Genomic DNA, 13,924 nt, shown 5'->3' on the forward strand with positions numbered 1-13,924 from the left:
TACAAACCAGGTGGTATAAAAAGTGAACAAATAGAAATCAAACCAATCTTTTTGTATCGTCAGGGAGACCCTGGGGGTGTTTTCCTGGTGGGTACCCCTCCCTGCAGGTTTGTCCAATGGTGTTTATGTAACGCTGAGAGGGAGAGACCTCTGTGATTTACAGGCCTGTGAGTGCTTCAGTGATGTTGCTGCAGGTCAAGGTAATGATCATAAATAAGAGGTGAAGGAGAGGAGAGGAGGAGGAGGAGGAGGAAAAGAACAAGTGAGAGAACACCAGAGCAGGTCTGACGAAGAGTCTAAACTCTCACCTCTTCTCATTTCACAACTTTAGGGATATTGTTCTGATCCAAAGTCTGTCAGAGTTTTTTCTGATGGATTTCTAAATTGATTCTTTTTTTTACAGCAAAGCTTTTGTCGCATACTGCCTTAAGAAGATGAAAAACTTATTTAAATTTTATGTTTGAGTTAAAAAAAATATTTTAAAAGCTTATATTTTTCTGCTTTACTTTCTATAAATTATTTTTTTAGAAGAAAATCCTGAAACACTTGATCATTCTTTGCATTAAAACACACGTTATTTGTATTACTGATGTGAAACTTGAGCCTCACTGTGACGGAGCGCCTATAGATGCAGTCACCTGCGCACACGCACACACAAACACAAGCATACACACGCAGTTTTTCCACACATATTAACCTCTCACCGCATTTTCAGACGCTGTGTCACGAGGCAGGCGCTCCTTGGGTGGGTTGTGTTGAGGGTGCACACTCAATGCGCTTTACCGGGAGCCGTTAAGGACCGCGAGTTTCAAACGGAGGCGACACCTGATCAGCTGTGTTAAGACGCGACCGGCAGCAGTGGGCGGAAATGACGTCATCACACAAATGGGGGGGGGAACAAATTATTCATGTAAATATATTATTTATTATTGTTTGTAGCATTTTGGGATGGAGGGATTTATTCCTAAATGGTTTGGAATTATTCTATGTTTTTTTTAATTTTATTTTCTTTGTAAATAGGTGGCAGAATTTGCCAGAATGACAAGCAAAGGACTAATCAGAGGAATATGCAGAATCCAGCCTAATGGGAGGGGCTTAGCGTATATAAGAGGGAGAGGTTAGTTGCCGCGGGCGGGCAATGAGGGAAGACATGGATGTGCTCCTCTCCTGTGTAACTATGTAAAATTTCACTGAGGATTATTGCACTTGGGGGAATTGTGGAGAAAAATAAACCAGTTGCAATTGGAACACGACTGCCTGGATCTGTGAAACACCCATCCTCATCACAAGTGGTGTCAGAAGTGGGATGGCAAGTCGTGGCAAGAAGGCAGCTCGCCATCCCAGGCGTAGTGGATTACGCTCACAGCCCCAAAGAAAACCAGACCGGGCCACAGGTGCGGAAGCCGAGTGGGACACAGAAATGACCTCGGAAGAGGAAGAAGAGAAGCCCAACCCCGGCCTGGGACCATCAGGAGGAACAACTGACCTGGTTACCATGATGAAAACCTTCCTGGAGTCCCAGCAGCAGAGAGAACAAGGTCTCATACAGGAGTTACAAAATCTTAGGGTGGCCCTCCAACCTTCAGCCCCAGCAGTAACCACACCAAGCATGCATTCAGCCAGCAGCCCAAGATTGGTGCTTCCAACACCCTCTGCTGGTCGTAGTGCTGGTACCCCCTCCAGATCCTCATCTGAAGCTGAAACTGGGACTGACCGGCAGAGACCTGAGCCCAGGCCCAGGTACTACATGCAGCCAAAGATTCCTCCCTACCAGGAGGGAGAGGATATTGAAAACTATTTATTACGTTTTGAGCGGATGGCCAAGACTTGGAAATGGCCAGAGACAGAATGGGCATGCAGGCTGGTTCCTCTTCTCTCAGGAAAAGCCCTAGATGCATACACAGCCATGGATGAGGACAAAGCTGATTCCTACAAAGACCTGAAAGAAGCTTTGCTAACAAAGTTTGACATCTCTCCTGAGACATATCGACAGAAGTTCCGCTGTGCATCTGCACCTCGGGGAGAAACACCTCTGGAGACCTATCATCGGCTGAAGGGACTCTACCGGCGTTGGATTCAACCGGAGCGGCGGACCAAGGAGCAGGTTGGGGAATCCATCATCCTGGAACAACTTCTCTACGTGCTTCCGCCGGAAGTGAGAGCCTGGGTCAAGGAGCATGAACCGGGGGATGGATCAGAGGCAGCAAAATTGGCTCTTCAGTACCTCAATGCTCGGAGAGGAGGACCTTCTACACGATCCACCATGGCAACTCGACCCATCAACGTAGCCCAACCCACCACAGACGTACGTCCCCCAGTGTTTCCGACACCGCAGCTTGGGACAGAGCGAGAAGCAGCGGTGAGACACCGTCCAGGTATTTCCAGCTCAGTGACTGCTCCGCCTGGAACTGGTAAACCACTGATTTGCTATTATTGTCAGCAAGCCGGACACAAGGCTTCAGTTTGTCCACTGAAAAAAGCAAAGGTCACAGGGGCTTGCTATGTACCCAGAAATGAAGTGGAACCATCAGCAAATGACAATGTCAGGAAAAGAACTTATAAAACAGTGACTGTGAATGGTGTATCAGTATTGGCTTTAATTGACAGCGGTAGCTTTACCTCACTGATTAGCAAACGCTTGGTACCCATTGGTAGTCTGGACTATGGTCATCTTACAAATGTGGTGTGTGTTCATGGGGACAATCATGCTTATCCTCAAACTGAAATAACTGTGGACATTGATAAACAGCCCTATCTTCTGACTGTTGGGGTGGTTGATAACCTGCCTGTAGACCTGCTTTTGGGTAGAGACATACCAGTGTTGGTACAGTTACTACAAGGGGAAAGTTCAGGGGATGCTAATCAGGGTCATCACCAGAACAGTGTATCATGCCCAGTAATTACCAGAGCCCAGGCAAAAACTGGGGTTCTGCCTCTACCAGACTTGGATGAAAGTTTATGCGAAGGGGGTGGAAAAGGGCCAAAAAAGTCTAGACGACAACGGCGCTTTGAAAAGCAACTGGGCATAACTGAACACAATGTACAAGGTTTGAATGCTGATAAAATGTGGGAAATACCTGAAAACTTAGCAGAGTTACAAAAACAGGATGACACATTGAAACATTTGTTTAAAAAAGTGAAGAATATTGATGATGTAACCAGTATGGGGATGGATTGCTTTATTATTGAAAATGGGATGTTGTATATTTTGAATGACAACCACAAACGTCTTGTAATCCCGGTAAACTGTAGACCTATCATCATGCATTTAGCACACACAGTTCCGTGGGCAGGACATCTTGGGCGCCACAAAACATACATGCGCGTTAGCTCCCGATTTTATTGGCCTGGTATGTACACAGACATTCAATCATACTGTATGACCTGTCCAATATGCCAGAAAACAGCAGCTCCTCGCCGGTTGGATCGGGCCTGTCTTCAGCCGCTTCCAGTCATCTCCACACCCTTCCAGAGGATAGCGATGGACATTGTCGGGCCACTGGAGAAAAGCAGCCAGGGACATCAGTACATTTTGGTCGTTTGTGATTATGCTACTCGATACCCAGAAGCATTTCCCCTACGTACAATCACTTCATCAGCAATCATTCATGCACTAACTGAACTGTTTTCTAGAGTCGGGATCCCTGATGAGATACTGACTGACCAGGGAACCAACTTCTGTTCACGCTTGATGCAACAGTTCCACAGACAGCTGGGAATCAAATCCCTCAGAACTACCCCATACCACCCAGAGACTGATGGACTGGTGGAAAGGTTTAACCAGACTTTAAAGCGGATGCTGCGAAAATTTGTGTCCGAGACTGGTAAGGACTGGCATCGCTGGCTACCTTTTCTACTCTTTGCTTACAGAGAGGTTCCTCAGGCATCTACTGGGTTCTCACCGTTTGAGCTGCTATACGGGAGGAATGTTCAAGGACCTCTGGATCTCCTCAGTAAAGCATGGGAAGGATCGACCAGCAACCAAAAAGAAACTGGTGTGGTGCAGTTCATCCTAGAGATGAGGGAGCGTCTAGCAAGATACCAAGCAGAGGCTGAAATGAACCTAAAGGAGGCTCAAAGAGCACAGAAGACTTGGTACGACCAACAGGCACGTCACCGGGCCTTTAGACCAGGCCAGAAGGTTCTGTTACTCCTCCCTTCTTCAACCAGCAAGTTACTGTCCAAGTGGCAAGGGCCATATACCATCAGCCAGAAGATGGGGCCAGTCACTTATGAAATTCATCATCCAGACAAGAGGAAACAGTACCAGACGTACCATGTCAACCTACTGAAGGAGTGGAAAGAGCCACACCACAGCCCACCAGAACCAGTTGGTCTGGTAGTGAAAGAATGTGAGACAGAAGAGGACACAAGTTGGCATAACTTCACCAAGATGACGACACCTGAGCTGTCTCATCTCACCAAGACCCAAGAGACACAGATACAGCAGGTGTTGCAGGCGGTACCATCATTATTCAGAGGCAAGCCAGGCCGTACCAACCTTACAAAACACGCAATTCGATTGAAAGACAACAGACCCATCCGTCAACGGCCATACCGTGTCCCGCAACAGTTTGTGCGAAGACTGGGTGAAGAAATCACTAACATGCAGGAGTTGGGAGTGATTGAACCATCAGACTCCGAGTGGTGCAGTCCCATGATCCTCCTCCCAAAGAAAGATGGTTCGCTTAGGCCCTGCATAGACTTCAGGAAGCTGAATGCAGTCTCTGAGTTTGATGCGTATCCTATGCCAAGGGTGGATGAATTGCTCGAAAGGATTGGAGCGGCCGGATACATCACCACCCTGGACCTCTGTAAGGGATACTGGCAGGTGCCTTTGGAACCAGCATCTCGACCCTACACCGCCTTTCGCACGCCTGCAGGTCTTTTCCAGTTTACGGTCATGCCATTTGGCCTCCATGGAGCACCAGCAACCTTCCAAAGGTTGATGGATAAAGTCCTTCAGGGGTGTGAGAATTTCAGCGCAGCTTACCTTGATGATGTGGTTATTTTCAGTAACACTTGGGAAAACCACCTCCAGCATCTCAGGAGAGTCCTGGATGCCATTCAGCAGGCCGGGCTGACCTTGAATAGTGAAAAATGTGAGTGGGCAAGAAAAGAGGCAAAATACTTAGGCTACCTTTTGGGACAGGGAGAGGTGCGGCCCCAAGTGGACAAAGTAAAGGCCATTCTCGACTGCCAACGTCCAAGGACCAAAAAAGAAGTTCGGTCCTTCTTGGGTTTGGCGGGATGGTATCGCCGCTTTGTGCCACAGTTTGCAACCATTGCTGCGCCCCTCACGGCCCTCACAACCAAAGCACAGAAAAACCCAGTACCATGGGATGATGAGTGTGAAAAGGCCTTCAGAGCCCTAAAACAACAGCTATGCTCTTCTCCTGTTCTTCGCAGCCCTAACTTTGAAAATAAGTTTCTCGTCCAGGTAGATGCTTCAGCTGTGGGAGTCGGAGCAGTCCTCGCTCAAGGAGAAGAAGGAGCTGAGCAGCCCATCCTATACCTCAGCAGAAAACTACTGCCCAGGGAAACGAGGTATTCTGCAGTGGAGAAGGAGGGGTTAGCCATCAAGTGGGCCCTGGAAAGCCTGCGCTATTATCTCCTTGGAAGAGATTTTGATTTGGAGACTGATCATCGTGCCCTCACCTGGATACATTCAATGAAGGACCACAATAATCGACTGACCCGTTGGTATCTCGCACTTCAACCATTCAAGTTTACCATCAGACATCGGCCCGGAAGGACCAACGTGGTGGCTGACTATCTCTCACGGTTGCCACACAGTGTCAACCTGGAAGAGGAGGAAGGTGATGTGACGGAGCGCCTATAGATGCAGTCACCTGCGCACACGCACACACAAACACAAGCATACACACGCAGTTTTTCCACACATATTAACCTCTCACCGCATTTTCAGACGCTGTGTCACGAGGCAGGCGCTCCTTGGGTGGGTTGTGTTGAGGGTGCACACTCAATGCGCTTTACCGGGAGCCGTTAAGGACCGCGAGTTTCAAACGGAGGCGACACCTGATCAGCTGTGTTAAGACGCGACCGGCAGCAGTGGGCGGAAATGACGTCATCACACAAATGGGGGGGGAAACAAATTATTCATGTAAATATATTATTTATTATTGTTTGTAGCATTTTGGGATGGAGGGATTTATTCCTAAATGGTTTGGAATTATTCTATGTTTTTTTTAATTTTATTTTCTTTGTAAATAGGTGGCAGAATTTGCCAGAATGACAAGCAAAGGACTAATCAGAGGAATATGCAGAATCCAGCCTAATGGGAGGGGCTTAGCGTATATAAGAGGGAGAGGTTAGTTGCCGCGGGCGGGCAATGAGGGAAGACATGGATGTGCTCCTCTCCTGTGTAACTATGTAAAATTTCACTGAGGATTATTGCACTTGGGGGAATTGTGGAGAAAAATAAACCAGTTGCAATTGGAACACGACTGCCTGGATCTGTGAAACACCCATCCTCATCACACTCACCTTGAGATCAAATCTTGAATATAAATGTAACTTCTATTCCTGTTAAAAGGACAACACAAGTTTAGAATTTTGCTTTAGGAAGGATTTACTGCATTAAAACGACAGACTTGACCTTTAACCCCCAATCAAGTTCCTGAACAACTTCAGGGAGTGCACGTGACGTACACGTGGCTGTCTTTCAGTCATTTATTAGGACTATTAAAGTTTGTCATAAAGTCAGTGGCCAAACTTTCTGTATTTGACTCCAAGAGTTCCGTCTTTGTCTTTCAGCGTGGTAGTGCCCCCCGATGGACAAGAGTACTTATTACACTTGGGTGTGAGTCATCTGGTCTGATTGAGTTTAGAGTGGAGATGAAGGCTGAGGTGCAGGAAGGATCAGAGAATGAAGATGACATTTTTATGATCGTAATCTAACCTTGTTTGTTCCAATAAGACTTAATTGTCATGATGCTTTGGGTAATTATCACTCATGTTTGGTCCTAAACATGCTTTTATTTCCTTTTTTTTAAAATTTTCTGCAAATGTTTATGTTTTAAAATTTCAGTTTTTTCTCTAGTTTCATCCTTATTTTTGTATTTGTTTTGTACGGCATCTCTGTCTCTTCTCGTGTGTTTGGTTTTAGACCCTTTTCTTTCTTAGTGCAGGTTGTTTGTTTGTTCGTCTGCAACCTTCAACAGACCACAACCCAGTAGGAGCCACAAAGTCTTACTTCAGAAATATACGGCACTGCTTTGCATTTTTGTCGTTGTTACTATTTTGATAAAAATAAATACAATTTTGATCAAATGCAGGGAAGAAAATAGATTTTTTTTTGCTAATTATAAAATATTTTACAAGTTAGGACAGAGGTTTGCATGGTTTCGCTATAAATTATGAAACATTGTGCCCCATTAGATCGTCCTGCTGCAGCTAATAAAATGTAATGTCAAAAGTGATTTATTTTTTTTACACGCACAAAACTTTACTGTTTATTTTTTTGTTGTTGATGCACTTTAGCCATAAATTTGTAAATCAATCTAATTGAAATTAAATCAGAGCTAACTAATTTACCGTATTTTTTAAAAACTTTAAGGCGCACATACCGTATAATCCTTTGGTAATTTTCCCAAAAAGGCTGTTTGCTTTATAACCCAGCACACCAAAACTGTACATTATGGTTCAAACAGGTTTTCTGTGGTCCACAGTGCTCAAAAATTTGGGAAATTGTTTCTGTACAATTTTGGTAAACTGTGAAGTCAAACCGCTTGATCGAGTGTGGCTGCTGTAGTCAGGAGTCTAGCGGGAGTGATATATGTTATATATATATATTATATGGTGAATGAGTTTGACTTCTCTGACTGTTTTGGTTCACCAAATGTGCCCGCAGTCCCAAAAAAACTTCAACCAGAGACCCACTGTAGCCCTTGTGCTATCTTAAATGACCCCACCCTTACAGTGACATATTGTCCCTACCATGACAAAGGTGGATAAAGGTGGAAAGATTTCATGTACAAAAAAGGTTCAGTGCACTGTCTAGTGGGTCTAGATAACCCAACTCCCAATGTTAAAGTGCCTAGGATAGCTCAAGGGTTAAGAACATCTTTTGTGAATCTTCTATCAGAGTTTTCTGCCTCGCCATACTAACACGCCCATAGAAATAACACAGTGCCATAATTAGGCGCCTTCCCATCCCGCCTGCGCCACCAAACAAGTTGAGTGTGTTTGCGTAAAAGTGAGCACAGCTCTCTACAGGTTTAAGCTTGTTGAACAGGTGCTGTGAGAAATGATTCCACTGTTTTCATATTGAAAAAAAGCTGCTAACATGCAGCCAGGAACAAGTTTAGAAAAACATCTGGATGTCTTTGCTTCCCGCTAAACTACTGCCTATCCATTCATCGAAAATCATGTCAATTACATTAATACCATGTTTGCTATTACAAAAAGAGGAAGTTCTGGACTGATGAAAAATAAAACTCAAAATATTTAGCAAAACAGCAATAGGTATGATATTTAGCTGCTTCTTCCATTTTCAGTCTGTGAATTCCAAAGATTTTGTTTCACTCAACCAATGAGTGAAACATAAATCAGTTTGTCCAATTAACCAAAGTTTATTGGTTTGACGCCACAGGCAAAGAAACTTTATTAGAAAAGAAATAAAAACACAGGGGAGTTTCTTACATTATCAATTAAAAGCTAAATTGTGAGCCATTTTTACCCTCACTGCACAAGAGGATTTTAAGGTAAACAAGAAGTGGAGCAGAACAGATTAGTGTGAAGTTCTTGGAACGCCAGGCTTCTTCTATTACCTGGTATTGCTGTTCTGCTAAGTGACTAACTTCAGGCCTGCATGTTTGGTTCCTGTTTGGTGAAACCCGTTTTGTTTCCTGGTAAAGTGAACATCTCTGACAAGCCTGAAAACACGTTTGAACTTTTGAGCTGACCGATCAGGTGAAGGGAGAAGGTATTTAGGGGGTTAGGAAGACTTGTCGATTGTCCTAAAGTCCCACTCTGATTATCTGTTGATCTATTTTCAGTGTTCCTAGTGTTCTTTTAGTTATGAATATGCTGTTTTTAGCCAAAATAAAATAATTCTCTTAACCCTTGTGCTATCTTAGATGACCCCACCCTTACATTGACGTATTATCTATACCATGACAAAGGTGGATAAAGATGGAAAGATTTTTGGTAATCCATGTTCAGCGCACTGTCTAGTGGGTCTAGTTGACCCAACTCCCAATGTCAAAGTACCTAGGATAGAACCAGGGATACTATATGTCTTTGACCATCATAAAAATACACATCACAACTTGTGTAAAAAAAAAAAAACATTTTGTTTTGATTGGGTCTTTCATGCTCTTGTCAGTTATTATTAATAAAAGCATCCCTAATTGAGAAGCTCCTGGCACCACATGACTTTACCAGGTGATTCAGTTCACAGTCTATGAGTCATTATTGAGATTTTTGTGTGGGACGGCAAAATAGCTTCAAAGAAAAGCACAAAAAGCTGTCAGTTTTTAAATTTCTTCAAGGGATTTTATTAACTAAATGTATTAACTTGTCATTTTTATTTGTTTTTATAAACACATTACAAGAGAAACTACCTGTAAAGTAAGTAGTACTAAATAGTAAGTAGTGTAGTAGAAGAGCAGAGCAACAAGGACAAACATAGTAATGCAGATGAAAAATGTATTATATCTTGCTGAACAGCATTACTGCGAATGAAAAAGACAGATTGTTAAAAGATATTTTGAGTGTTATTTCCTAAAGCATAAAGAAAGCTCATTAAAGTCTCGTCCCTTTAAGGTGCACAGGTGGGCATGTTCCAAGAACTGGTCGTGTGGTTTGCTCCATACCCAGATTAGCTGATCAGATAAAAAAATGTTAAGCTTTAAGTTTCTTAGACATTCAGAAGATCAAGCAATGATTGCTTGTTATGGACAATTACTTAAAGCCCCCCTAGACATTCTTTTAAATGTTCCCAGTGGTGTTGTGATTATGATTATGAAGTTTTAACCAATGTCATAAAAAGCTAAATTTCATGTTTGTCTAAGGCAGAGGTTCTCAAAGTTTTTGTAGCGGAGGGCCAAATTAAGAACTCAACATTAGACTGGGGGCCAATTTTGGTGGGAAAAAAATGGATAAACAGAAAAAGTTGTTTTTAATAACTGCATGACCAAGTGTCATTTGTACAGTCAACCAGGCCCTCCAGATGTTTTCCCGGTTGCTGTCGGAGGTTGCTGCCCAGATCTTCCACTCGTCTATTAATTGTATCATTTGATAGACTTATTTCTTCAAACTTTTTCTTTTGGTCTGGACAAACAATGTCAGCTACATTCAGCATACATTCTTTTTACAAACTCTCCGTCACTCAAGGGTTTGCTACGCCGGGCCATGTCCAAAGACTCAACGTAACTTGCTTCTGCCACATCTTCACTGGATTTAGCCATTTTTGTAAACATCTCCTGTGCAGCATAGCCTCATTGTAGTTGTTGAAGCTTATTGTTGCGTTCCTCACCATTAAATTTGTCATAGTTTTTATGATTCGCAACATAATGACGATTTATATATAATTCTTTGAGCATTGCATTTACATGCTTGCAAATAAGGCACATGACTTTATCCAGCCCATGAGGTATGACAAAGTAAGCATTTGTCAACTTAGCTTGAAAGCGCCTTTTCTCCTAGCCAACACAACATTTTTTCTCAAAGGAACCTGCTCTGGCTCTCTTTTATTGAGGGCCACAAAAAATCTTCTTGCGGGCGGCACTTTGAGAACCCGAGGTCTAAGGCCTCTGTTGCCAAAATCTCCTCTAATAGGCGTGGCCGTTGGTGCTGAGTTGAGTATTCCCACCTTTGATCCCACCTTTCTGATGATGGCAGCTGTGTCTTGCATGAGTGAAGAGTTTGACACAAGAAAGGGCACAAACGATGGGCACATGGAGCTGGAGTGATCCCGCTCATTAATTCAAACCAAGTGTGTTTTCAACAGTTTGATTGACAGCGATTTAAAAGTAGAAATACTCACAAATATACAAGACTGAAATTATTTCCTATTATCTTTGTTCTCTTTCATAAGAAAAATGCCACACATTCATGTCAAAAACTCAAAAAACATGATTTTCATCTGAGAGGGCCTTTAAGTAGTGGAGAATAGCCTGATGGGAAAAGTTTGAAATGGAACGGGCTTGATGGGGAACTACCTGATGGGAAATGGTATGATGGGGAGCATTCTGAGGGAGAAAGTTTGTTGGGTAACAGTTTAAAGGGGAAGAGCCTGATGGGGAACAGCTTGAAGGGGAATGGCCCAATGGGGAGGGTTGATGGGGAATGGCCCAATGGGCAATGGCCTGATGGGGAACAGCTTGATGGCATATGGGCAAAGGCATGAGGGGAAACTGTCTGGTGAAGAATGGTTTGATGGGGAACAGTTGATGGGGGAATGGTCTAATGAGGGATGGCTTGATGGGGAACAGTCTGGTGAAGAATGGTTGTATGGGGACCAGCTTGATAGGGAACAGTTTGATGGGGAACATTTTGTTGGAGAATGGTTTGATCACGGAATGACCCGATGTGGGATGGCCTGGTGGGGAATGGCTTGATGGGGAATGACCAACGGGCGATGGCCTGATGGGGGCTTGATGGGGATCAGCTTCAAGGGGAACGTCCTGATAAGGAATAGCTAGATGGGGAATGGCCCGATGTGTAATGGCATGATGGGGAGCAACATGATGGAGAACACCCTGATGGGAAATGGCGTAACAAGAACAAGTCAAAGAATGAAAGTGGCCATTTGCAAAGAATCAAGCAGAGCTTGTATTTTCACATCAGACTTGACATGTGTCACATCTCGTTTCCCTGACAACACAAACTTGATGACTGTTGTCTATTGTTTCCTGACAAATTTACATACCAACATTGTAGTCATCGTGTTTACCACATGCTGGTGTTTCACTCACATCTGCCTGTTGATGTCTGCAGACACCAGATGACACGTGTGGCAAACAAAACTCTGATTTGCTCGAGTGTCTTTTCCCATTTTACATAGAAAGTGAGGAAATGTTTACATATCTATCAATAATTAAATAAATCAGTCAAGCTTCTCCTCCACAGAAGTAATCACCAGCAGCTTTCAGGTGCCATTTCTGCTCCCTTGCTGTCCCTCTATTGCTGCAGGCCTCTATGCGACTGGTTCAGCCGGTTCTGTGGGATTTCAGCAGAACAGGAATATCAAGGGAGAACTTGCCCAGGCCTCAGCGTTTGTGTTCCTCAAGGGGATGACTGCTCCAACCGGTTTTCTGGGGTGGAGAGATGGAAGAGATAGAGAAAAGACAGAAGAGGGGAGGAGGTGAAGGAGGAAGGGTGGGGGTTAGAGGCGTTCTCCTTCACATCGTTCTTTTCTCCTTTTTTTCTTCTGTATCACTCCGGCCATCTGCAAGGTCGGTGGCGACAGCGGCCTCCGTAGAGAGGAAGCAAGTACCGGCTGCAGGAGGTGAGTTGACTGGGGTGTGACTGAGGATGGGCTCACAGCTGCAGGAATGTGCGTTGAGAACTCAGCTGGCTTTCATGAAACAATCAAGCCCTTAGAAGATCAGGTGAATTGGTCGGCAGGATTTTGGGGAAGTTGTTGCATAGGATACACAAAATTGGAATAAAAGTGATTGTTTTGTGACGTAAACACTAAACTCATGAGCACAAGATGAAATGGGTCAGATCAGAGGCAAAAGTCTTAAATTCCCCCCTATGTTAATGATTTTTGGGTTGATTTGAAGGTGATTTACAATCATTTCATCTAGAGATGTGAACGTGTCTTCGTGTGGTTTCAACAGCTTTATTTAAAGGATCTGACACTGAGTTGTGTCTAACGCGGGAACAGCTAAAGCTCTCCTGGTCTCGAAGGTGTTTGACAAAGGCTTACATAAAAGCTACAGCTCCACTGGCGAGTGGCATCCACGACAGCATGGCAAGCACGCAGCTGGCAATCAATGACCGAGCTGAAGCACCAGAGCTCTGGAAATACAGGGAAACCAAGCCGTAGTGTTTGGGTGTGTAAGAGAGAGCAATGATCGAGAGACAGCATGGGGAGACAGGTCTTTTCATGCTCTGCTGAGGTGATCCAAACTGCTTCTCACTGACATATCCTGACTTGCCAAGACACCTAAATCTTCACAGAATAAATGAGGGGAAAAAGTCTCTGTGAGCGTATGCAATATTATCAGCATTTTACAAAAGGGCTTTGATTTTGTTGATATATTTGACATTTATATTTGATTTTTTATTTTATTTTTTCAAATATTTTGAGTATTTGAAAGAGTTTCTTTAAACTTTCTCCTCATTATTTTTTAATGTTGGTAGAGCCTTGTTTCCGAGCAATTCAAGAGGAATCTAAGGGTACATTCAGACTGGACACAGTTCATTTCCCGGACAATCAAATTTTCAGTCCGAATACACCCAAGCAAACCCTAGTCTGGGACCAGGAACTGCTCTCTGACCCATTTTTCGACGTGGTCTTGGTTTGTTTCCAATCTGACTGAGCTTCCTCAGTCTGAATAGGCTCTGTGCTCGCAGCAGAACAACTGAACCAAAAAGGCCACCGTAGTCAGGCATTACTGGATGTAAACTCTACAACACACCAACTCATTGAAATTTGGTCAGATGAATGCAGGCTAATAAAAACAACTTTTAAAGTGACACACTTTGTTTCTCTGTTTTACCAACAATCTATACGTCATAAATACTTATCAGCGTAAGTGTTTATTATTAACCGCCTTGCAGCATTCCTCCAAGAAGTACAAAGTGTTGTTCCTGACGTTGATACAGACGTTCAAAATTGGTCAGCGACACATAAGGTTTGAAAAAGTGAACTATCCCGACAAGGATTGCGAAGAGCAGGACCCTTGTAATTCCTGGCCAATGACTGAAGAGATCTTTAGTCACATGG

The 13,924-nt window shown here is 43.7% G+C and overlaps 2 protein-coding genes across 15 annotated transcripts in view; both read left to right on the forward strand.

Annotated features, from left to right (window-relative positions):
* Positions 1–13,924, forward strand: part of rbbp8l (retinoblastoma binding protein 8-like) — a 48,057-nt gene that overhangs the window by 6,326 nt on the left and 27,807 nt on the right. For 12 of the 14 annotated variants that reach the window (XM_020704456.3, XM_020704457.3, XM_020704460.3 and 9 more), the window contains exon 1: positions 12,320–12,475. The exons of 1 other annotated variant lie outside the window; for it this stretch is intronic. The gene's annotated coding sequence lies outside the window, so the exon portion shown is untranslated. Of the gene's footprint in view, positions 1–12,316; positions 12,476–13,924 lie in introns of those variants that run through there. One more of the 14 variants, XM_004070590.5, reaches the window with a different exon arrangement.
* LOC110015013 (uncharacterized) lies at positions 542–6,462 on the forward strand. Its single transcript, XM_020702838.3, has one exon. It carries the CDS (start codon positions 1,307–1,309, stop codon positions 5,840–5,842), a length of 4,536 nt encoding a protein of 1,511 aa, XP_020558497.3. The 5' UTR covers positions 542–1,306; the 3' UTR covers positions 5,843–6,462.

Source organism: Oryzias latipes, chromosome 7 (assembly GCF_053564925.1).
Source record: "Oryzias latipes strain Hd-rR chromosome 7, Olatipes_Hd-rR_3.1".
In the NCBI taxonomy this organism is placed as follows: domain Eukaryota; kingdom Metazoa; phylum Chordata; class Actinopteri; order Beloniformes; family Adrianichthyidae; genus Oryzias; species Oryzias latipes.